At 37.0% G+C, this 24,745-nt stretch overlaps 1 protein-coding gene across 4 annotated transcripts in view; it reads left to right on the top strand.

Moving 5' to 3' along the window:
- npr3 (natriuretic peptide receptor 3) overlaps positions 1 to 21,412 on the top strand; it is a 32,861-nt gene extending 11,449 nt beyond the window's left edge. Inside the window, exons 2-8 of one of the 4 annotated variants that reach the window (XM_057320972.1) lie at positions 1,410 to 1,532; positions 1,982 to 2,157; positions 8,561 to 8,696; positions 11,467 to 11,561; positions 11,893 to 11,980; positions 13,746 to 13,830; positions 17,353 to 21,412. In XM_057320972.1, coding sequence (XP_057176955.1) covers positions 1,410 to 1,532; positions 1,982 to 2,157; positions 8,561 to 8,696; positions 11,467 to 11,561; positions 11,893 to 11,980; positions 13,746 to 13,830; positions 17,353 to 17,464 — 815 coding nt within the window. In that variant the 3' untranslated portion in view covers positions 17,465 to 21,412. Of the gene's footprint in view, positions 1 to 1,409; positions 1,533 to 1,981; positions 2,158 to 8,560; positions 8,697 to 11,466; positions 11,562 to 11,892; positions 12,014 to 13,742; positions 13,831 to 17,352 lie in introns of all 4 variants that reach the window. The other 3 variants (XM_057320962.1, XM_057320953.1, XM_057320944.1) reach the window with 3 other exon arrangements.
- Positions 21,413 to 24,745: the final 3,333 nt, after the last annotated feature.

Below are 24,745 nucleotides of genomic sequence, written 5' to 3'. Positions count from 1 at the left end.
ATATATATATATATATATATAGTATATAGTATATACCAGTTGGTATAGCTAATAGTTGATGAAAATATGAAAAAACTAAATGTTTTAACGAAAAGCAAATGTAATAAAATCCAGACTTGTTGACATAGCCCAGACTGCACATGTGCTGATTAAACTTTTGCATCTTCTCATGAGAGACAGTGGAGTCTTTGTAATCAATATTAGTTTTTATAGAGATAGTAAATATACTAATAGCTAATAGGGCTTTGCGAGTTTACATTTTGCAAGTTCACATAAAATTGCAAGCTACTGTATGTTTGTTTGCATGTTTTTTTTTCCGAGAATTTCAGACTTTAACACGCTTTTAATTAGGATGGGATATAGCGTTGCAATGTTTTGACAGTGAATGACGTGAGCCCGGCACCACAAACTGGCTTGTTGGAAGCCTGCACACCGGCCCTGGGGGGAAACACACGAGTGAATTTACCAAGCCATAGATGTGTCATTACTGTAGCTCTGCTTATTTTGCATTCTGTGCCACGCTGCCAAAGTCAGACAGAGGGCAAGACAGTAAACCCTTGTACTCGGTAGCGATATAGTTTGCACAGCGATATTATTTCCACGTGCACATTGACACTATGCTTTTATATAGACCCCCAGGTGCATTAAATGCAGCGCAACCGATGGCAAGCGTGCCATGTGCTGCCCCTTTGCATTCCTAAGCTCATTTGTAACTGTGTCAGTGGGAAAATCCAAATTTTTGAAATATTGCTGGCTGGAGCCGTACCCCATGGAATCGGCGGAGAGTCAACACAGGGCCTGTAGTGTGCTGCGCTCTCTGTAATTAAAGGGTGCTATAGTGCAGGAATACTGAGGTGAAGTTTGTCCCACTCAGCTGAGGATATTTCAAGCAGCGCATTACACTGATTTAGCTGTGGGGAAAGTTCCAATCCTCTGAATCTTCCTATTTATGGGACACTGCATTTTTTTAAGACCTCTGTTTGACTGCTTGTTTGTTTGTTTATTTTCTACCTCATTGCTCCATGGGAAAATATTTTGTACCCTAGACTGAGGTTCTGTTAGACCAGGTCAAAAGGTGTTGTTGAATCGTACTGTGAGCCTGGGTTTACATAATTGAAAAAAGAAATGCTGGATTCAGTGCCCGTGATGTGTCGTAAAGCTGGCCAATAGTATTAAGGTCGTAATCTTAAAAAAACGGTAATACCTTAATACAGATGTTTGATTCGTGTTCTTATGGGAAAACAGACCCTTTTTGTCAGTGCCATGAATCTAGTTTTGCAATTTTAAATGTGCACGAGTTGTTGTTGGGTGAGATTATACACTAAGAGCGCTTACATTGGCTGGCAATTATTGCTTTGCACCGTTTTGAATGACAAGCAATTCTCTCTCTCTCTTCATTCCTTTTGCAGTGATTATCATGTGCGCCAAGGCGGACACAGTGCGAGACCTCATGCTGGCTGCTCATCGACGAAAATTAACCAGCGACAGCCACATCTTCTTCAACATCGAGCTCTTCAACTCCTCTTCCTATGGTAAGGCTCCAGTGTTGTGATTTCACATACGGCCGTTGTAGACTGATTACAAAGCTTATCTCTATTCCCAAGATGTGCTGTAGTCAGACGAGATTGTCCCACTTTGACCCTTTAGCACAATGAAGCTATCTACACTGAAGAGAGGCCCAGCTTTTCTGCTTGATAGAGATTACATTCAATAGATGCAGCCACTAAAACATTTGGCTCACCACAGTAGTGCCTGGATATTGTCTGGTGGTGTACACGTCCAGGATGTTCCTCTGATGTTCCTGGGCATATCTGAAAAGCTTTATTGTTGCAGCCATTGTCATTCTGCTTTATCAGCAGGCCCATGCAAACATGCTCGTATAATCTTAAACTCCCTTACTTGTCCTATAGCAAATTTTTGGGTATGGTCATGTTTAAATAACACATCGAAACCTCAGTTGGGCCATTGTTTTATTTTACAGGAGACGGATCCTGGAAGAGAGGAGACAAACATGACTATGAGGCCAAGGCCGCCTACGGCTTTCTTAACACAGTAACGTTACTGAGATCCACCAAGTCAGAGTTCGAGAAGTTCTCCATAGAAATGAAAAAGTCTCTACAGCAGTCAAACATCCCTGTTTGCGGAGACTGCAATGCTGTACGTGAGTCTTTGCAACAAAATTACTGAATGTTATCATATTAAAAATTAGTATAGTCATGTTCAAAATCCAAATGTGTATCAAAATAATGTTTATTAAATTCCATAAGGCATGGTAGGTTCTGCTGGATGTAATCCTGCACATCTGAATTCCCTGCAAACATTTTCTTCGTCTATTACACAATTGATCGATTTTGCTGTGCCATTTGGAGTAATGGAGAATGATGTATCTGTAGAGTATAAACAGTATAAAGTTATGAGAGAGAACCGTCTTACTGCACCATCAGATAAAAGGTCAAAAATGTACCCATGCTGTCAATGGGGTGGTATTCTTTCAATAAGTGCACCCTTAGGGTGCATATTAGTACCACAGATGTACATATTGGTACCAAAGTATCCATATGTGTACTTCAGAAGTATATACTGATACCACATCTATACATATCTGTACCTAAGTGGTACATAATAGGAACTTTTTAAAAGCCTATTTTTTGAATAACCCACTTTAAAGTATATACTGTAGTCTATATGTATAGTATTTACACATTAGGTGCATGTGAATAGGGTGATTTGGCGCTGCAAACAGGCCCCAAATGAATGCTCGTGCAGGCAGCATATTTTGGTCTGCTTTTTTGTCCCCAGTCAGGTTCTTTTGAGAAGCTGTCGAAGCTTTTCTAGAGCAGACAGCGGGAGCTGTCTTTCTGAAACAAACAATTGTGGATGAATCGAAGTGCCAAGGTTAATAACCTCAGTGGGGGCCCTGCCACTTTTGACTGGCTCAATTGCTGTATCAACAGGAGCCACAAAAGGCTTGAGCAGGACTTTTGAGGCGCACCACCGCCATACACACCGAAAAGTATTCAGACAAAGCCCATTCTTATTCCAAATATGAACGTCAAGGCATGAGTGTGCCGAGCACAATTATTTGTTTGTGCGAATCCACTTCCCTGAAAAGCCTTACCTGATAGAAGTAGTGTGATTTTTCACAAACTTGGCTTTTGCCTTGTAGTATCTGCTCAGTTTTTCTGAAGGAGGTGTTCTTGCTGAATTAATGAGGTGGATGAAGAATGTTCACTTTATTCATTAAGGAAGGTGATACATTTTTTGGAATTGGCTCACAGTGAGTGGTGTTCTTATGAACATCCGCAAAGGTTTTAGCAATTCATGCTAGCTGCCAGGAAATGTATACATACTGTACTTATTTGCAAAGAACCCGACGTGTACGTAAAGCTGCTGGATAAATGACAGCTTCCACGAAATGTCTACTTTATAATCTAACTACAACATCATTTTTTAAACTTTGAGGCTTTAAAAACATATGGTTTACACGCACTGGCAAGCTCATTCTACAATATTACAGTCTTGTGAGGTATTTTTTTATGCACTGATGACCAGTAGGTGGGTGTGTTGGATTACAGCACACTCATTAGCAACACTTTTAATGCTTTGACGTTCAACAGAAAGAGACCTTTAGACAAGTTTGTTTTATAAGTAGAAATACTTGCGAATCAGTCTTTGGAACAGGCAACATTCAGCATCATTAACTCTTTCATTCAGTGAAATAGCTGAGAAACATCATCTCTTCAAAGGAAGCAAGACCTCAAATGAGTCCGACAGGCATGTTATTTTATCGTGGTTAGTAATAGTTGTCATCTGTTGGCTCCGAGGTTTATCTGTTACTTATTTGCCTTTAACTTCCTCACCCTTTATCATGCGTCTCTGCAGATTATCAAGTTTAAGCACTGAGGGAAAAACTAAAAAAATTCACACCGATTTGGCATTGCTAAAATACCTGTCTGTTCATGTGCATATAATCCAATCACAGCTTTTCGAGACACGTGATTCATGCTCAATTCAAGCAATTTGTGTTTAATTGCTTTGCTTTTAAGATGATTTCTTTGTCTGTACTTGGAAAAGAATCGCTTGTTAAAAATAAGCCTCAGAAGGAGAATTTGTGAATGCATTGGTGATTATCAAGTTCAGGACACTCAAATGAGCTGTAAATGAACATTGCTTGTTTCTATCTCAACGGCCCTTATCTAGAGAAAGATATGCAGTTAGCCGCTTTGCTGACCATTAAGGAGAGCTAAAGCCAGAGAGCTGAACACACCGAGACAAACAAAGGAAGTCACAGACAGACAGTTTGTTCTGCTCGAATCATCTCTGAATGAAGGGTGTCACTGTGTTCAAAACAGACATACCGTCATAAGAACCTCAAGGGTATCACATTATTCTATTGAATGTCCTTCAAATCACATTTTAGGAAGAAAGAATTTTTTCCAAAAAATAGAAATATAAAGGAAAAATAAATAAGTAAATGATAAGTAAGTTAATAAAAATAAAGAGATAATCAAATGTGAAGAATAAATAAATAAAGTGTAAAGTGCAAATTAAAGGGGTCATATGACGTGGCTAAAACGAATATTATCGTTTGTTTCAGATGTAATGCAATGTGTATACACGATTTAAGGTTAAAAAATGCTGTATTTTCCACATACCGTGCATGTTTGTATCTCCTCTTTGCCCCGCCTCTCTGAAACGTGCTGATTTTTTGCGTGCGTAGTGATTGGTTGAATACTGCAAGCGTGTGACGGAAATGTGACGCCTCTTTCCATATTTGGAACACCAGGTTCCAAAGCAATTGTACTGACAGGTACGCCCATCTTACTTGCGTATACATTTGGGCGGTCTTAGTCAACTCACACCACGAACTGACGTAGATTTGTGGGGGTGTGGTTACACGAGGCGTTTCAGGCAGGTCTGGGTGAGCATTCGCTTTTAGATAGAATGCATCTCTTGTTCCGACACTTTAATTTTTGCAATTTTACGTGTCTAATACATGCATGGGCAACTTATATCACACCAAAGACACAGAAAAATACGTATTCGCGCCATATGACTAGGGCTGGGTGATGTATCGATTTTTAAGATATATCGATATATTTTTTCAACGCGATGCGGGATTAGACAATATCGTTAATATCGATATGGGGTGTGTTCGACTTGAAGCGGCTCTGTTGTGTCTGACATGCGCCGTGCCCATGCGCAGAGTGAGCAGAGCACTCTCGCTCTGCGCGCGAACCAGACGGACCCCGCACGCCCGCTCTACAAGTTTGCTTATGATAAGGAGGAAGCCGCAGTGCCAGTCCACACAGCAGAAGGTGATCTGGTTTGTAAAAAGAAAAACGATGGTTCAGTTATTTTGGAAATGGTTCGGATTTAAAAGATCTGATGAGCAGCAACAACAAGCGATCTGTAAACAATGCCATAAAACGGTTGTGTCAAAAGGTGGAAGCACAACAAATCTCTTCCACCACCTGCAAAAATGACGCGGCACAAAACGAAACGTGATTGGCTGCTTTACTGTCACTCATGTGGCCTCTTGGGCGGTCCTTGGCCAAAGAAAGCGGTGAAAAGGTCTGGCTACGCGAGACTACGTTGGAAGCTTCTTTTACCCGCAGCGTGCCTTACGAAAAAAAGTTATTATAATTTTTGTTTACAATTTACGTGTTTTAAACAAGTGGTGTGCAGCTGTATGTTTTCAAATAGGGAAAAAAAACCCTGTCGTTGAATTTCTTTTCACAAGCCATTTTAATAAAGGTGATTGTGACATCTCACATGAGGCTTTGACTTGTTAGTAAACATTTATTCCACTTTGTAGAAAATATCGATATACATATCGGATATCGCCTTTCATCAAAAACATACAGAGATATGAATTTTGGTCAATATCGCCCAATATGACCCCTTTAAATACAAAATAATGAATGCTTAAAAAAATGAATGCATACTTTAACTAAACATGTTGCTTTGAGCACTGCAGAACAGTTTTATAGAAGAAGGCCTTTATAGCACCGTGATTGTTTTTGTCATCTACGACAATGGTTCTTCAACTTTTTCATTGTATGGCCCCCTTTGTGTAGAGTGCATCGCTTTGCGGCCCCCCAAATAAAGATTTATAATCTTAAACTTTAATTGTACCAAAAACATATTCAATTATACAATGCTGGAATATCAATTATTTTGGTTGATGGTCTTATTTTTCTAATGTTTGATTGCATAAAATCTATGATAAATTTCCATTTCATAAAATGCCACAAAATCTGTGGCCCCCTACATATTGACAACGCTATTAACGATAATGTCTAGCTTCCTTTATCGCTTAGCTGCACGTGAACCAGAGGCTTGTTTTTCCAGCAAACGATGCAGGCGTGTAGTAAGTTCCAGTGACGAACGTGGCATTTTCCGTTTTGTTCCAATAGGAGATCGTCTCCTCTGTAAGGGAGCTTTCGTCGCCATCATTTGCCGAGGGATAACGGAAGGTAGAAATTATCATTAATAGCGTTGTCAGTATGGCTATTTATTTAAACAAACGCATCGATTCACTTCAGAAGACCTTTGTTAAGACCACGGAGCTGTGTCGAGCAGTTCTTTGATCGATGGATGCACTTTTTGGAGCTTCAAAAACTTTCCCCCCATTCACTCCCATTCTACCGCTTGGAAGAAAAAGGATAGGTGGTATTATAACTCCAACTGCATTATTCTTCAAGAAAGTCATATTCAGTTAGGATGCCTTGAGGGTGAGTATGATATGGGGACATTTTGTTTCTTGGCTGAAGTCCCAAGTACAAATCCCAAAGGGTTGTCTCTCAAGGTGTGATACAGCTTGTTAACCACAACAACCACCCAGATAACTACAGATAAACATTTCTCTAAACAACTAAATAGATCATAAGTAAATAGATGGAAAATGAGAAAACAATTATGAATAAGAATAAAAAGCTATATAAAAGTGTAAAATATGCTGGATTTATACTGTTTGTAAACACAAATTTGAAACTTGGCCCCTCCTCCCACCATAAGTATGTATGCATAATAAAAAAATGTAGGCATAAATAAATATACATGTGAACATTTGAAATGTATACATTTATTTATTTAATCTTTTTTCACATTTATATCTTTATTTATATTTTTTCTTATTAAAATACTGCATAGTCTACTTTAATAAATAATCTTACTAAAGAAATACAAATACAAAAATAAAAAATTGCAAGAATACATATGTAATAAATGAATAAACAAATAAATTAAATATACATTTATTTTTTCATATTAAATGCTTTATCCTTGCAGCGTACCTGGAAGTGACAGTGAGACTGTGTTAGGTAATTCTTCACTGGGGTGAGGAAACTGACATGCTGTTGCTCATTTTAGTGCCAGAGCCTGAATTTAATCAGCCCAAATAAACAGGAACAGGCTTATTGGTAAAAACAGAGCGTCCACTGAACTCTAACTTACATTCACACTAATGAAGCACAACTTTCATTCATTCGATGATGGCTCAGTGCTGGCATTTGCAGTTATTTCTCATTTAAACACAGTGAATAATGCAGTGGTTACAAAAAAGTCAACATGTGCGATTAATGTATTAATATATAATAACTTTGCTCTACTCTGCAAACTGTGCTGGAAAACCTCAAATCACATTGGGTGACAGGTTTTTTAGATACGAGACCTCTCTTTTAACTTCTGGGTTAACATAATAGGAATGTAATCGAAATCTTTCATGTCACATTCTTGAACCGAGATGGCATCAGTTTCACACAAACTGTTGGTGCCTGATCTTAAACGGGGGTGGGATTTGTTTCGCAATGAGAAAGCATGACATTTTTTAAACATGGAATGTCCAGTGCGATACATTGTGTTGCCGAATCGCATGCTGTGCTCTGTATGAAAACACGGCGGGGTTTGTTATGCTCCGAATGCTTGGAGATGTGACCTCTGTTCACGCTTCCAAAAATGAATATGTATATAAACAGTCATATGACTAGATCAGCTTTTCCTGCTGTTTCACTCTTATTAGGCAGTTGAGGGTGAATGTAAATATACAGTAATCTTGGCAGCCGGTTATCAAATCTCCCCCGGGCAGCAGACTGGCTAAGCTCCGGGTTTTACTATTGTTTGCCTTGGGCAGTACACATGCAGCACACAGCTCTGCGGCGGGAACGGATCATTAATCCGTATCATAACATAAGCATCTATCAGTACATGCTTTTCAGTATTCAGGGCATTATTAGTTTTTAATTGCTTAAAATTTCATTGAATAACACTGTGATACGTATGGATCCTCACCTTATTCGCTGTTGATGTTAGGAGACAATCTACACCAGCGTTGATTTGTGCACAACTTGAGAAAGTCCCTGAGGGTGAAATACTTTCTCTGAATGTGAAAAGGTCTGATTCGGGATCTGAATATCAGAATTATCCATGAATAATGCAAATTTAATCATTTTAAATGAACTGTTGTTGTAGAAAGATTCATCCTTTCAATTATCCACAGAAAAGAAATTGCTGCCATAATGATATGTTGCTCATACCTTGCTTTTTCATTACATTTCAGGTGAACATGTTTATGGAGGGGTTCCATGATGCTCTGCTTCTGTATGCATTTGCCTTGCGTGACGTGGTGAGTAGCGGTCTGACCAAAAAGGATGGATTGGACATCACGCACAGCATGTGGAACCAGACGTTTGAAGGTAATTCTTAGCAAAAATGAAGTAATGTTGAAGTAGGCATTAATCTACTGCAAAGCAGTTTTTTGTCGCACGATGACATCATACTGAGACTAAATGAGACAGAGTCCTGACTTAGGCTAAGCCTTGTCTATGAAACCGGGCCTTAGTCTGTGCATTGTGAATATTAATTTTATATTTATAAACACAAAAACTTGCACATACACACAGGGGTGTAATTTACACTGGTGACAGGGGGACATGTCCCCCTCACTTTTCAAAATCCTGTTCGTGTCCCCCTCACTTTCATATTTGTTTGTAATAATTTTTTAACCACACGCCGTTTTCAATCACGTGGTTTTGATTTGAATTTAATAGAAATTTGTTTTTACGTGGTCATTGTTTCGGTAGACTATGTTAAGCGGTTTCCTTATAATGGACTTCTATGGGGAAGAAACGCACCGCGTGATTTATTACTTTTTTCGTTTGATAAGGACTAGTTCTTTTAACAGCAGTTAGTGTTTATGACAAGGCTTGACAGAAACGTGGGCTTCCCTGGTCGTTGTTTAGGTACATTAAACCTCGTTAAGCAGTTTAGAAAGTCATCCGGCTCGTCTCCTTCCGACCGCAGATTCAGGTTTATAAACCAAGTTTTCCTCCATTTCTCAGTCAATACTCGCATTTTCCCCCTTCATGAACATCAACTTTTGCTACACAATAAAAACAAATTTTGGTTTCATGTTTTAATCAATTTAAACAATCAAAAACAACGAAAAACATAGGTATTTTTAGTTTGTGATAGGATTCAAATCAAAAACATTTTCCGGCATTTTGTGTCCCCCCACTTCTCAAACCAAAGTTACACCCTTGCATACACATACATGTATCGTTATTTATATTCACCAATAATTGAAATTATATTTAAATATTTATTAATCTTTACATTTTATATTTTTCTTAAATAATGCATGTATGTGTATGTGTTTATAATACCAAATTCATATGCACAGTACACAGACATATATTATGTAAACACAAACTTTTATTCTGGATGTGATTAATCGTTTGACAACCCTAGTTTTAATAGTACAATATCAAGGATCCAGGAACTTTCTTTACAAAACTGCAAAAACACTGCGGCTGATTTCATTTGCATTTTGTAACAAATAATAATACTGCACCTCTAGTGCTGAAATAGATAAAATAGTGCTAAAACTGTGTAATGTGTTAGGTTTCACTGGTTACATTTTTGTTCAAGTTTAAAGCTCAGTAATGCAGAAAATAAACAGTGCTTGTCAGTAATGAAGTGAAACCTCCGGTGTCAGAATACAGTGATTACATGAGAAAATAAACACTACACTTAAGCATAACCCTTGGGTTAATCATGCAGATTTTGCTTGTGTGCATCTAGAGTTGGGGTATAGCACTAAAATAAATAACATCAGGTCCTGAATGTGTTCACTGTATAGCAGCACATGTTCTCTGTGTGTTTGATTACAGTGTCCAGAGATTGAAATATTAAAGTTGCCAGCATTATCCATATTCATTTTGTGTTATTACAGTTTAAAAACAAAAAGGTGTTTGATCATTTGTGTACAATAAGCTGGGATCCCGGTATATTTAAGCACTTTTAAGCTTGAGCAAACTGGGAGAACAACTTGCTGACCAGCCATACCAGTTAAGCACTAACTTGGAAAACCAGCTGAAGACCATTTGAAAACAAACTTAAAGGTCCAGTGTGTAATTTTTTTGGAGGATCTATTGACAGAAATGTAATATACATAACTATGTCTTCAGAGGTGTATAAGACCTTACATGATGAAGTTGTATGTTTTTATTACCTTAGAATGAGCTATTTCTATCTACATACACCACGGGTCCCCTTGCACGGAATTGGCCATGTTGTTTCTACAGTAGCCCTAAACGAACAAACTGCTCTACAGAACGTGTTTCGTGAATACGTTATCTCCTTCGGCAAAGAAGCGAAATCGTGACGTCATTTTTGTCCTGTGAGAGCTGCCGTAGTGCTTTGAAAGGAAGGTGTGGTGTGAGCCTTTGGTTGCAATTTCTCAACCTCACCTCTAGATGCCGCAAAAATCATCACATTTCTTCTTTAAGACTTCATTAGTCATACATTTTATATCTAAAGACTTGAATAAAATGACAATTAATGGACCAAAGCCCTGATTGGGTGGAAGGTTCATATAGTTAACTTTGTAAAAGTAAGTATTGGTTTAATGTAGAGTAGGTGATGTCAGTAACATTTTTGTCCTTCAGTACAAGAGCATTATTTTCTGCGAACAGTATTTTGGTCTCTAAGATTTTTTTAGGTAAATAAAAACATTTAAACTAAAGCACACAAAATTTTGCATGGTTCAACACATTTGATTCCCATTATTGTATCTGTGAATAGTTAGCCAGTATTCTTGCCACTGTCATTTATTAAGCGGAACAAGAGCTCAGACATGTGTGCAGCCCAGGCTGCTCTCGATGACTACACCAACACAACCAAACGTGAAATAACAATGTTTTGTTCAGCCAGAATGATCAAGAACAGGGTCATGTTTTCCTGTTAAATGAAATAATATTTTAAAAATGTCAAGAATTCAGAAACACAGATGTACAGATGAAATTACCATTTCTCCGCTCAAAGCCAACAAAAACGGCAGGAGGCGGATGAGATTTCCTGTTGTATTGCCCACCCGGAATTTGTCGACCGTTGCTGGTGTTTTCCTTGGAATGTCTGACTCTTCAAACTAATTAATTTTCTCATTCCTCACATTCTGTTGTACAGGCATTGCCAGCCAGGTGTCTATAGATGCCAATGGTGACCGAAATGGGGATTTCTCTGTCATTAGGATGACTGACCTAGAGGCAGGCACCCACGAGGTAAGAGCACACAGACACAGACAAAGTCATAAACGCAGTCACAAACAAAAACATGTTTTGATTAGTCTTAGATGCTTCGAAAAAGTCTTAAGATCTTCTAGATCTTTGGTTAGTCTTGCTGGTTTTCTAGCTTGGCCAGTTTGCATCTGGTTTACATGAATGATGAACTAATTTCCCAGCATGACCAACTGAAAAACTTTCAAACTAGTCAATAAATCAGGAGTCCAGCTACATTCAACAAATTAATTTAGACGGTTTACGGTATTAGGACATCATTTTAAGCACTCTGAATTGGGTCTCTTAACCATACAGTATCTTTTTATGGTTTCAGACTATCTTGAACTACTTTGGCACTAACGGAAGTTTCCAGATCATGCCCAGCTTTAAGAGGGAATGGTTCTCCTTGAAAACGATACCAGGTCCCCCACTCCCACCACAGCCGGATCAATCATGTAAATTATCTCTGCTGCTTCAAGACTGATACTAATGCACTCCACATGGACATGACATACATATAGATCAAGAAACACTATAAATGATTTAGAATCTGCCTGTAATATAACATTATACTCTTATCTGAGAGCGCTGCATACATAGAAGTTTTTATTTGGTTACTCAACCTCTTGTAAATCAACAAGACGTTTAAAGGATAGTTAAAAAATTCTTCCAAGATTCATTTCAAGATTCAAGATTTTATTTGTCACATACACAGTTATATAGAGAATATACAACCAGCAGTGAAATGTAGGTCAGGTCAGCTCCAAAGACAGTGCAATTTGTATAAAATACAAACACAAAGAAAAAATAATATAAAGATAAGGTATGTATAGTCTATATTAGAAGTAAACTGTAAATATTTACATGAGCAGGAATGTGCAAGAGAATGTGCAAACAGTTACACAAGGTTACTTAGCAGCAACAACAAAAAAGAGCAGTCAGTGCTTTCAGTGTTTTGGTCACATTCAGAGAGAGACCGTTGTCCTGGCACCAAGAGGTTAATTTCTCTACCTCATCTAAGTAAGCGGTCTCTTCTTGTCTCTCGGTTATTGTTGGAAAAAGGCCCAGAGCCACCGTATCATCAGAAAATTTGATAATAGTAGTGGAACTGTGAGAAGACACGCAGTCATGTGTTTAGAGAGAATAGAGTAGGGGACTCAGGACGCAGCCCTGTGGTGCTCCTACGCTCAGGGTGATGGAGTTGGAGGTGAACTGGCCTACTTTCACTACCTGAGGTCTGCCAGTGAGAAAATCTTGGATCCAATCGCAGAGTGAAGGATTCAGGCCAAGATTCAGGAGTTTGGAAGTTAGCTTACTGGGATCTATAGTATTGAACGCTGAGCTGTAGTCAATGAAGAGCAGCCTTACATAGTTCCCATTGTTACTGTCAATGTGCATGAGGGAGGAGTGCAGGACGTGAGAGATAGCATCCTCAGTAGATCTATTGGGACGATAGAGGGTCCAACGTATCAGGGATAGAGGAGCAAATGTTGGTTTTTACAAGTCTCTCAAAGACCTTCATGACTGTTGACGTGAGGGCAAATGGACGATAGTCATTCAGGCAAGAGGGTTTATTGTTCTTAGGCACAGGGATGATGACAGATGATTCCAGCTTGATTTCACAAGAATCCACAGGTTATTTTACAGGTTGGCTAATTCCAATGAATTTGTACGATGCAAATCATACAAAAACATAAGATTATTAGAAAGTGCAATACTGAAGCCCATCCCCTAACACCACCCCTAAACCTAACCTTCACTGGAGCATCAGCAAGTCATACTAAAAAATGAGATTGTACAAATTCTTACGAATTAGCCACCTTGTAAAATACTTATGATTTCCTGTGAGATTGTGTTAAATACATCCCAGATGTACAGTATACGACTAATATAAAACTAATAATTTTATGTTAAAATGCTGTCATATTATCTTACATGGGAGCATATCCATCACACCACGATAAGTTAGAATCTTATTGGTTCCTGCATTTCTCATGACGAAATATCATATGACAACTAGTCTCGAGACATGAGAAGTCATATACATTTGGGATGACATAACTGACATTTTCATTTTTGGGGTGAACTTTAAATGATTTAATTTAAAGACATTAAAGTACATGTATCTCCTGGTAGAATAGATGTGCAGCGTTCCTTACAAACAATTTCTTTTTCTTTCCTAAGCAGGTGGACTAGGTGTATCGGCAGTGACTGGGATAATAGTGGGAGGAGTTCTGGGAATTTCTCTCCTCTTGGCATTCTACTTCTTTAGGTAAACATTAACAACAGTGGCATTTAAAAAAATATTGGGCATTTGATGAATAAAATTAATAAAATATGTAATTTATGACATTTAAAGCAATTTTGTTCTATATACCACTTTGCAAAATGTAAATACTGGTCCAGAAGCACTTCCTGTTTCATTTTTGTTTTATATTTTATGTATTATTAAATCTTATATACATTTATTTAACATTTCGATTCGTTTATAAATATTCTGTTGTTGTATTTTGTTCAAATTAGGGCTGTCAAACGATTAATCGCATCCAGAATAAACGTTTGTGTTTAAATAATATATGTCTGTGTACTGTGCATATTAATTTAGTATTTATAGATAAATACACATACATATACAAATGTATGAACATTTGTATATAATGTAAATTATTGGGAAATATAAATATAAACATCTAAATTTTCCTATGTATATATATGTACATGTATGTCAGAGCTGTATAGTGCAAAATATATATCGCACATGCTATGAAAAAATCGGTCTGTGCTACGAATAAATTGAATAGTGTAGCATGAGTGCGATACACTTCGGCAGGTGCATTACACAAGAGCCGCTTGTTTGTGTGAAGTGCGTTTGTCGTTGTGCTTGTTCGTGTGTGGGGTCAACTAATGGCGCACCGCTATTCATTTTCGTTTTTATTTATTTTTTTGCAATTTAAACTTGTTTTCCGGCTGCATCTAGTCCATTGATCTAGAGCCCTATGATCTTGCGCGATGTGAGAAAACATGGAAGGAATCGCGAAAGCGGAATTCTACTTTTTAATTTGTCCTCTGCTTGTTCTGCGTGTCTGAGTGCATGAGCTGCACATTTTAACATGTTACAAGCGTGACACTCGTGGATTTGTCTGTATCTTACTATACAAGGACATGAACACATGAACTTCATCCACAGAGTTGTTCTGAGTTTATTTTATGAGCATTTCACTGTTTGAGTGAAGCTACTGTCAACCACGCAGAAACTCAAGCGTCTACGGGATGACCCGCCAAAATAAAAGGCCGCTTAATTTGAACCAGATGATAAAATAATTAATCGCTGTGAATTTAACTGCAGTTTACTGTAGTAAATACAACATTATACAGTATTTTTATGGACTAATGTATTTACTACTGTATAGTAAAGCATTGAAAATGCAGAACTCAGAAAAATTTAACGAAAAGTAAAAAAACGAATTTGGTAAAAACTAAAAATTATATGGCCCTAATTTATCCATTTGTATAACGTTAATGTCCTTTTTCAGTTACCTGTCTATTTATGTGATGACCTGCACTGTTTTTGTTAAAGATGATAACAGACGTATACTTGTGCTACAACTGTTTGGCCTGTGCTACAAAACTTTAAATCGCTGTAACACAGGTGCTATGTGTAAAAAAAGTTAACATATTGACCTGTATGAGTATGTTTTTGTATTTATTAATACAAAATGAATATGTCCAGTACGCAGACATATATGTGACCCTGGACAACAAAACCAGTCTTACGGGTCAATTTTTCGAAATTGAGATTTTTACATAATATGAAAGCTGAATAAATAAACTTTCTATAGATATACGAGTTGTTAGAATAGGACAATATCTGGCTGAGATACAACCGTTTAAATCTCTGGAATCTGAGAGCGCAAAAAAAACAAAATATTGAGAAAATTGCCTTTGATGTTGTTAATCAGGGGCACTGTGGCAGACCATCCACTCACAAAAATAAAGTTTTTATATATTTAAGGTATGAAATTTACAAAATATCTTCATGGAACATGATCTTTCCTAATGATTTTTGGCATAAAAGCAAAATCGATAATTTTGACCCACACAATGTATTTTTGTCTTTTACTAAAAATGTTCCCGTGCTACTTAAGACTGGTTTTGTAAACACAAACTTCAATTCTGGATGCGATTAATCCTTTGACAGCCCTAGTTCAAACTTCTGTGTAGTGTTAAAAAACTAAAACAGTTTTCTTGACCAGCGTTGTTTAAGTTTTCCAAAGTGGTCTACATGAATTACCACAGAAAATCATTAAAACTCGACTCTGAATAGATTTGAACAGATTAGAAGGTTAGTGTTATAGAATTTAGGGCTGGACCAGAATATTCGATTATTCAAATATTCGTTCGGTGGGTTGGCATTCGATTTTCAATTTTGAGATTCAAATATAATTTTTTTTCTAACACCTGGAATCCCACGCGAAAAGCGGTTCTCATTCGCGCTTTGAATATGAATTGCCCATGAGTGAACATCATGATTTAGTTAATCTGGAAGAGAAGACAAAAATGCCGAAGACCTCAGGTGTGTGGGAACACATTAACTTCAGTGAGGACAAGACAAAGGCAGTGTGCCACAACAGCACTTCAAGTTTGAAAAATCACACGAGTTCTTTAAGTAGTGCACCTATAAAAGTTAGTTTGTGGTTTATTATGTGTTCAACTTTGTGCGCATTGCGCAGATCTGCTTATGTTATCAAAACAACATGATGCAACATGAGCAATTAATGAAAGATGCTTTGCGCTGTTAGGTCTGCGCAGCACTGAATGATGTCCAACGAACCTAATATTTGGAGCAGTTTGGGACCCGGAAAGGACACAGGCTGCATGTCATAATGTCGCACGTATCCAAAGTTGTTTTCTAACGGTGACAGCTGAAGCTGAATGAGGAATTTAAATTACGTTCTGTGCCTGAGCAACAAACAAGAAATACTCACATTTTTACAAACATTTGTCTAAACTAGCATAATAAAGAAAGGAAACGAAATATACCTAATTTACCATTGAAAACAAAACTAAACAATTTTAATGTCTCCTTCATGTTATGCATTTAAATCCGCACTACAGCGCAGTTGGCAATCAAACTATGCTAGCACCTGAACCACAAACAAAAAATACTCCAAACATTTTTCTAAATGAACTTAATACAGAAACTAAACTAAATATAATTTGCCGCATTAAAAACAAAACTGAACTATTTTATTGTGATGCGAGCTGCTTCCTGCTCTTTCTGTTCTGTAGTTTATTAAAAGTTTATTAATTCTGAACTTGTCACGTGTCCGTATTGCACCAAAATGCGACACTACACTCCCTTGGGTCCGCAGCAACACACCCGCCACGCGTGAAGTTGATTGGATGAACGGTTCTCATTTTATTTCAAGTTTACGTTCTCCCCCTCCCTCCGAATATTTGGTGTTGATTACAGCCCTAATGGAATTGCTTATTAACCTTGTCTGAGCATTTACTTTGTTAGCTCAAATTATGAGTGAACCGTTTATCCCTGAGACAAATTGTCTTTGTGATCTTCAATCAAAATCTGACAAGTGGCAATCCTTCTCTAAAGATCATTTTGACTGCTCTAGCAAAATATTTGTTAGCCCCTCCCTTCCAACCATCAGTTTCACTCAAAATCACTCACAATGCGGATGTCGAACATGACTTCAAGTTCACAGGGACTTTAGCGTTATATTAATGTAAAAGTAATATGAAAGTTACTAATCCTGATCTTACCTGCTTTGTTCCTCAGGAAGAATTACAGGATAACTATTGAGCGGAGAACACCTCGAGAAGAGTGTGACATCGGGAAGCACCGTCAGCTGCGGGAGGACTCAATCAGATCCAACTTTTCAGCAGCGTAGCCTGCAGTCGAGAGCCGGATAGTGAGGTGTTCCAGTCTGAGGGAAGGTGCATCTCATATGGACCACTGGGTCCATCAAACACCATCCTAGAAAACCTGAAATATTTATAGACATGCTGTAGTGTTTTTCCTTGTAAATGTCTCTTGCTCTTCAATTCGTAAACTCAGGAAAGTTTAATTTTGAAGGAGAAGCGCTTTTAAGGCTTCTTGACTCCGCAAAGAAAAAGAGTCTGTTTTATTTAGCTACAGACACTTTTTTATTTTATTTTGCGAAACTTGTCTTGAGAAAGACTTTTGTCAGTTCTGTAGAAAAGAATCACCTGACTTGAGTCCAGTCAGGTGCTGGGTCGCAGTATTGAGATATTGAGGGTTATAACATTGATATGCAGAACTTAAGCTTACTTTAAATGCACAGCCTCCCATTCATTCAGGAGGTCATGTTCCCTTCTTCTACCTATAGAGAATGTCCAGTAGAACACACTGTTAAAGGGATAGTTCACCCAAAAAGGAAAATTCTGTTGCCACTTTCTCATGTCGTTCCTAACTCATATACACTTTTAAAAATAAAGGTACTTAAAAGGTTCTTCACAGCGATGCCATAGAAGAACCATTTTTGGTTCCACAAAGAACCATTCAGTCAAAGGTTCTTTAAAGAACCATCTCGTTCTTACTTTTTTATAATCTGAAGAAGGTTCTTTAGATGTTAAAGAGTAAATATTTTGTGATTTTTCTAAGGTCCTACTTTGGTTTATGGAGTGTCCAACAACAAGTTTACGTACATACAAGGTGTAAAAACACTTTCATTTTCTAATAATAGGCAGTTATTATTACCTTACTTCTTGAGTGACTCTCAAACAGGGGCAGCGCCAGGACTTTTTTCTTGGGGGTGCTAAGGGAGGGGGAGGCTTAACAGTTTAGAGGGTGGGCTAATATAATTATTAAATTAATAAATGCCTTAGCTAGACAACATGCAATTTTGCCAATTAAATACAGAATAGCTTCTTAAAAATATTGTTTTAGCGCATTAGCCTACACTTCTCCCATGGCTGCACTTATAGTTATTGTTAATTAAGATTTTGTGACAAATTACATTATATCCTTTGCTTTTTTGTTGAAAACATTATGCAATGTGTAAAGTAGCATACGAAAAAAACTGAAAAAGCAAATGAAGCAGAACACAGCAATGAACATACAGAACGTACTGTAGCGTACAGTCGACGTATGGTTTTGTTATTACTTTACAAGTTTCTGTTAAGAAAAAATAGCATATCCACAAGCACAAGGTTTGAGTACTTTCACTAAGGGTCGTTTGCTAGCCTAATTATTCCATCTATAACCAAAAGCAAACTAATCAATGCTATAGCCTATTCTTCTGTTCTTTGTATTGAAATAGAATTCGCAGTAAAACACGCTTATTTCAGCAAAGACCATGACGTGTTCCCATATAGTGCAGATTAATCAAAACGTTAAATATATTCACAATAGGCCCGAACTCCATAGAACTGTTGCAGTTTTGCCCTACAAGTTTGTTATTAAACACTCGTTAGACACTTCTCAATATTTTTCATTTTATTAAGAATACGTAGCTTTATGATCTGATATGTGATGGGGATAAAAAGGTCGGCAGGAGGCAGATTCGAACCTGCCATGATCTGAAGTAGTAGACATAGGCTTTCCTCTCTACGCCACTGGAGACGATAGGCAGCTTATTACATTCTTACAGTTTCTCTATTCCAATCAGAAACTGGTGGGCAGAGTTAGTGTATATAGCCTCTGTTTACAAAACGGGCTATTTGCACTCAGTGTAAATAGACACTCAAAGATATTAGGAAATCCTTGGTTTTCTGACCGGGCAATAGCCTCCGCAAGCCCCGCCACTGCTCTCAAATGACTGACTCTCAAATGATTCGTTCAGCGATTCATCTGTCTAATCACCTCCTTTCTGTCAGCCTACTGTGATCTGATTGGTCAGATGGTCTAGTCTGGTGTGATTGGCCTAACATGTACAGCGTCGCAAATGGAACATAGGCAGGCATTACACCAAGCGACGCAAATCCAACCCGGAACTAAAATTAGAACGACAGATAACTCATTCGCGTGATTCAGAGTCGAATCCTTTTTTCTCAAGCCAATAACTTTGTTATTCGTTCACTTTCTGCATTACAACTTGCCAGACTGCTTACAGTCACACACAACAACATTACACACTGCATGAAATGTAATTTTAAGGACATTGTAATAGTTACTCTTTAAAGGTTCTTTATGGAACCAAAAGGCATGTATGGCATCGAAGAACCTTTTGAAGTACCTTTTTACACAGGAAGCACCAATTTACACAGGAGTGTAAATTACTTTCTTCTGTAGAACACAAAAGGAAACATTTTAAAGAATGTCGACGCTGTTGTTTTCTATACAATGAAAGTGAATGGTGACTGGGGCTGTCTGACGTTTCCTTTTGTGTTCCACAGTCAGGCTTGGAACGACATGAGGGTGAGAAAATTATAACCGAATTTCTCAAACCGAAACGTTTTACGTTTACCTTTTTTTTCTGGGTTTTGCGTAGAGATGGACAGGAGGTACTGATGAATATGAAACTGATGCGAACTTAAAAATGATGTTCCTCTCTGTCAACATACATCTCAGCAAGTCTTGATGTATCAAATTTGGCTGCATGCTGAAACACTGAACTGTTACATAGTTTTTATTTATTATTATTAATTCAGATTTTCTTTTCGTGAGGTTTTACAGTCCCACTAATATATAATTTCAGCTCTCTTGGTTTAGGGTGACATATGGGTAGTTGACAGACTAATATGCAAGTTTGTCATATGGTGTGAAGGACAAAAAGGTTGAATCTCTCTTATGCTATTTTATGTGATAAATATAAATATTAATACTATAAAACAATGTATTTTTAACTGTTTGTTTTCAATTTTTTTCTTTGTCACACCATAGAACACTGATTTATTCGTCAACTACCTATATACAGGATCATATACACGCTGCTGGATGCCTCATAACCATATGTTGTCTTAAGTTTACGGTTAGGGCTTCAACATTTAAAGTATAATTTCATGAATGCATCAGATAGTGGCAGGAATATTGAACTGCAACTAAATCAACTTCATCCATATATAAATTTCAGATTCCACTATTATAAACCTTCCTGCTTCAACATGTCACATGTACCTGTCATTATTTTTAGACATCAGACTCATTAAAACTCTTTAAAGGGGTTGATTCTACTAAAATCAACAAGATGTTATAGCGTTGAAACATGCTTTGTTGCAAATCTGCATAGTAATTTCAGAAGAAAACCAATTTGGTTTCAAATCCGTAAAACGATGAAAAGAATGTTGATAGGAAATTTCATAATAGATAGACAAGTCAACAATTTTATTTTACATACAGAAGCCGGTAACGTATAAACAAAATGTTTTGAAAAGCTATGTTAATTCGCAGAGTTTATATTGCACATGTACATTTTTTTTATCTCTATGCTTGTAGATTGACTTTGTTAGGAGGTGGTTATCAATAATCTATCAATTTAGTATCATATAAAGTTTATTTGTAACATTTGAGATGGTTCAGTTTAAGACATGTAAATGTGAGACACATTTAAAGCCATCTTTATGGTTTGTGCGTCAAAATAAATCTAGGGTTTTATTCAAGCTCGGTATGATGGCAATTGTATACTGATGTAAGTAAATGTATCAGCATAAGATGTGATGTTATTTATTGATATTTTTGTAGAGGTTTCATGTTTCCTAGTGTTGATTTTAACGTTGTTTCCTGTGTGAAATATACAGAATCCTTTTTTTAAACCATATATCTGCCTTGTCAGAGCAAATTTTATCTGATAAGTATATTTACAAGGCTTTGTAAACACTCGAAAGAACTGTAACTTATTTAGATTAATACATATTGACCAATTAAAAATAAAATTTATCACCTTAAATTGTCTCCCTGTTTTTAACATTAACAACCCTTTTGTTATAGCCTACACAGTATAAAGAGAGCAGAGGTGGATACAACAGTGTGGATATGTGGTCTTTTATCCCGTATGTACGGTAAATGTCATAGCTGTGGTCTGAAATTCCTCATAGATCTCCAAGAAGGTGTGTGCAAATGATCCCAGACTGCAGAGACTCTGTGTGAATGCAGGTCATGTGGCCAAAGCAAACACAACTGACTTCCCTTGCTGCTCATCGCGACAGGTGTCACATACACATAGACATTTTGTATTATGTGAATGCAATCCAAATAACCCTGTGGCTTAGTAAAAATGGCTATAACAACCTAATAAAATCTTTTGAAATCATTTTGTTGGGGCATATAAAAAATGATAAAAAAAAATCCCAAAGTTATTTTAGATTTAAGATTTAAGTTTATTTAATGAAAAGAATTATATTTTTAATATACACTTAATATTTTGGTGAATTATAATATAAATATTTAAGGTACTAAGATTTGCTTAAATTTGAAAAGGAACACTCAACTTTTTTTGGAAATAGGCTCATTTTCCAACTCCCCCAGAGTTAATAAATTGAGTTTTACCGTTTTGGAATCTATTCAGCCGATCTCTGGGTCTGGCGATAGCACTTTTAGCATAGCTTAGCATAGATCATTGAGTCCAATTAGACCAGTAGCATCGCGTTCAAAAATGACCAGAGTTTCGATATTTTTCCTATTTAAAACTGGACTCTTCTGTAGTTATATCGTGTGCTAAGACCGGCGGAAAATGTGGAAATGCGCTGCGTGATATCACTGCGCCTGTTGCGGCCATGTTACGGAAGCAAACTTCCTTGATTATTACGCCGGAATGGGAGTATAGTTCCTAATCATAGAAATCACAACTTTTCATTTTCCGCCGCTTTCCATATTGCAGTGCACGTTGTAAACCGTATATACCTGACAGACAGATTGTTTAACTAACCTGCCTGTCAGGGAGTCTGTCTGCATATTTGATTTGTGTATTCCCCAAGCTGAAAGCTACACTCATCAAACAACATTCCAACACATTCTTTGATCAATTCTTCTCAGACTATGGAAAAGTGGTTTCACCCCTTAAGGTTCTCCTGTAATGTTTAACATTGCCAGACACTTCTCAGATTATGTTTTGGTATGTCTGATTGAATGTTCCCAGTATGTAGGCTATTACATTTATTAGCCACTTACCAGCAAAATTATAAACCAACCGTCCATAGCCCAGACACTGCTTCTCTTTTAGAGTACAGTATGTTCAAAACATTTAAAAATATCACAGCTGATACAAGTCATTCTTGACCTCACATCTGGCTATGGAAAACTGAATGGAAAAAATTCTTTGAATGCTTCTTGATCAGAATTCGCCAAAGTATGAGGCTGAACCTGTTGACTAAACAAGAGAGAAAATCGCCTTTTAACATGCTCATATGTGACTGTTTTATGCAATGCATTTGCTAATAATGCTTTTTTCATTTCTTGTTATAATGTCCTTGCCTTGGCAAATGCAAAACAGGTTCAGCTCAATGAAATGTATTTGACTTTTCCCTGTAATTAAAATCTATTTAAAGTTTAAGGGGAATCTATTATTAAATGGCCATATCTATTAAATGGTTATATTGTTGGAGTATTACTTGACATTCTACACATGGTGCGAGTCCTGGAAAGTAAATTACATTTTTAACGATTTGTCAGATAATCTCAAACATCTGACAAATCCAACATTTGTAAACTTTGTAGACATTTGTAATGATATGGAATGTTTCAGAAGAGGTGTATACTGATTCTTAGTACAGTAAAACCGTTACATAGTCATACAGTAAGTGGCTTGTATAATTGCTTGTGATGTTAAGGGATACCCACTCATACAACTGTTTAATATCCCACACCCTAATCCAGGTCCAAAACTAACATTTTATTCATTCCTGAAAATACATTTCTGTCTCTTGTGAAATCTCAACAGTCCTTTTGTGAAATACAGCTAATGAGGCTTGAACAAAATGCCTATATAAATAAATGCACAGACGTACACATTGAAACTGTATTTTAAACTTTTTGTGACAAACGGTCTATTACATTTAATGTGGTTTGAGCTATGAAGATGTAGATTAAGAAAATGGTTCATGAGCAGCACACATAACAAACGGAACAGTTGTAAAAAAATTGAGATGACACAGGTTTTTTTTTTTCAGGAATGAACTATAGGTTCTTTGGATCACAGATTGTTTAAAGAAGATTATTATTGTTGCAATATTGTGGATTATTATCACTCAGAAAGGTCTAAAAGCCAGTAAAAAGAGAACTTGTAGCTCCAAGTTCTTTTGCAGTCCAGTGTTTGATGTGTCACATTTAATCACAACAAAAGTTTGACATAAAGACTTTCTAAGAATAAAAACACTGAAGGTAAGCATAATATCTTTAAGAACAATTCAAAAACAAAGGATGTTATTCCATACCGCAAAATTTATTGAAAGAATTAAAATTCATTATATATGTAACACATAGTCTGCTTTATTTCTGAACAAGGATTTGTCTTCAATTGACACTTGAAAGAAACACTTTACAAAACCTTTACATAACGTTTTATCAGCGTACCAAACATCAGCACTCAATGGAATGCCCTTATTGCACAATTGCATGTGATGTTGGATAAATATTATTATCCAGGCGGGATGTTGTGAGGGATGCTTTCATTAAATTTACTCAGTGGTCAGATTAGAATCTGTGTTGTTCCAAACATTACAGTTCTCTGAACCAGCCTCAGTATCAACACTGAGTGATGTGGCCCATTGCTCTTCCAGTCGTCTCCGGCCGCTTATAACCTGTGTGGCCCTAATATGTCCTCTCAGAGACGTCAGAGGTTCCTTATCAGTTATGAGTCTTTGTCCCAGAGCCCCCCTGTTTGAAATTCATACACATTTAAGTCTTGAAGCAATTTCAGTCTTCCTTCCTCCGGGCTTCCTTTTCCATCAGTCGTGTTAAGCTCTGATCAATTTTGTTTTCCTGCCACTCAGTGAAGAACTCTTCTTGTTCAGGCAGAGAAACAAAAAGTCATTGCAGTTCTTATGTGTGAATACAACACTTGGCAAGAGTGCGTTTTGCATATGTATGGTTGAATAACTGGATTTTGGTCCCCTACATCATCATATTTTCAAGAATGCAAAATGTTCCAATGCAGAAAGAGAATGTCTTTTTTTCTATATATAAAACAGATCATTTATACTCTAAATTCTTGCATAAGCCGAGTTTTAATTTAAAGTAAAATGCTTGCCACTGTACTGTATATTAATACACCAAA

The sequence above is a fragment of the Triplophysa rosa genome, linkage group LG2 (assembly GCF_024868665.1).
Source record: "Triplophysa rosa linkage group LG2, Trosa_1v2, whole genome shotgun sequence".
NCBI classification, from domain to species: domain Eukaryota; kingdom Metazoa; phylum Chordata; class Actinopteri; order Cypriniformes; family Nemacheilidae; genus Triplophysa; species Triplophysa rosa.
This window is presented reverse-complemented; position numbering and strand designations above follow the sequence as displayed.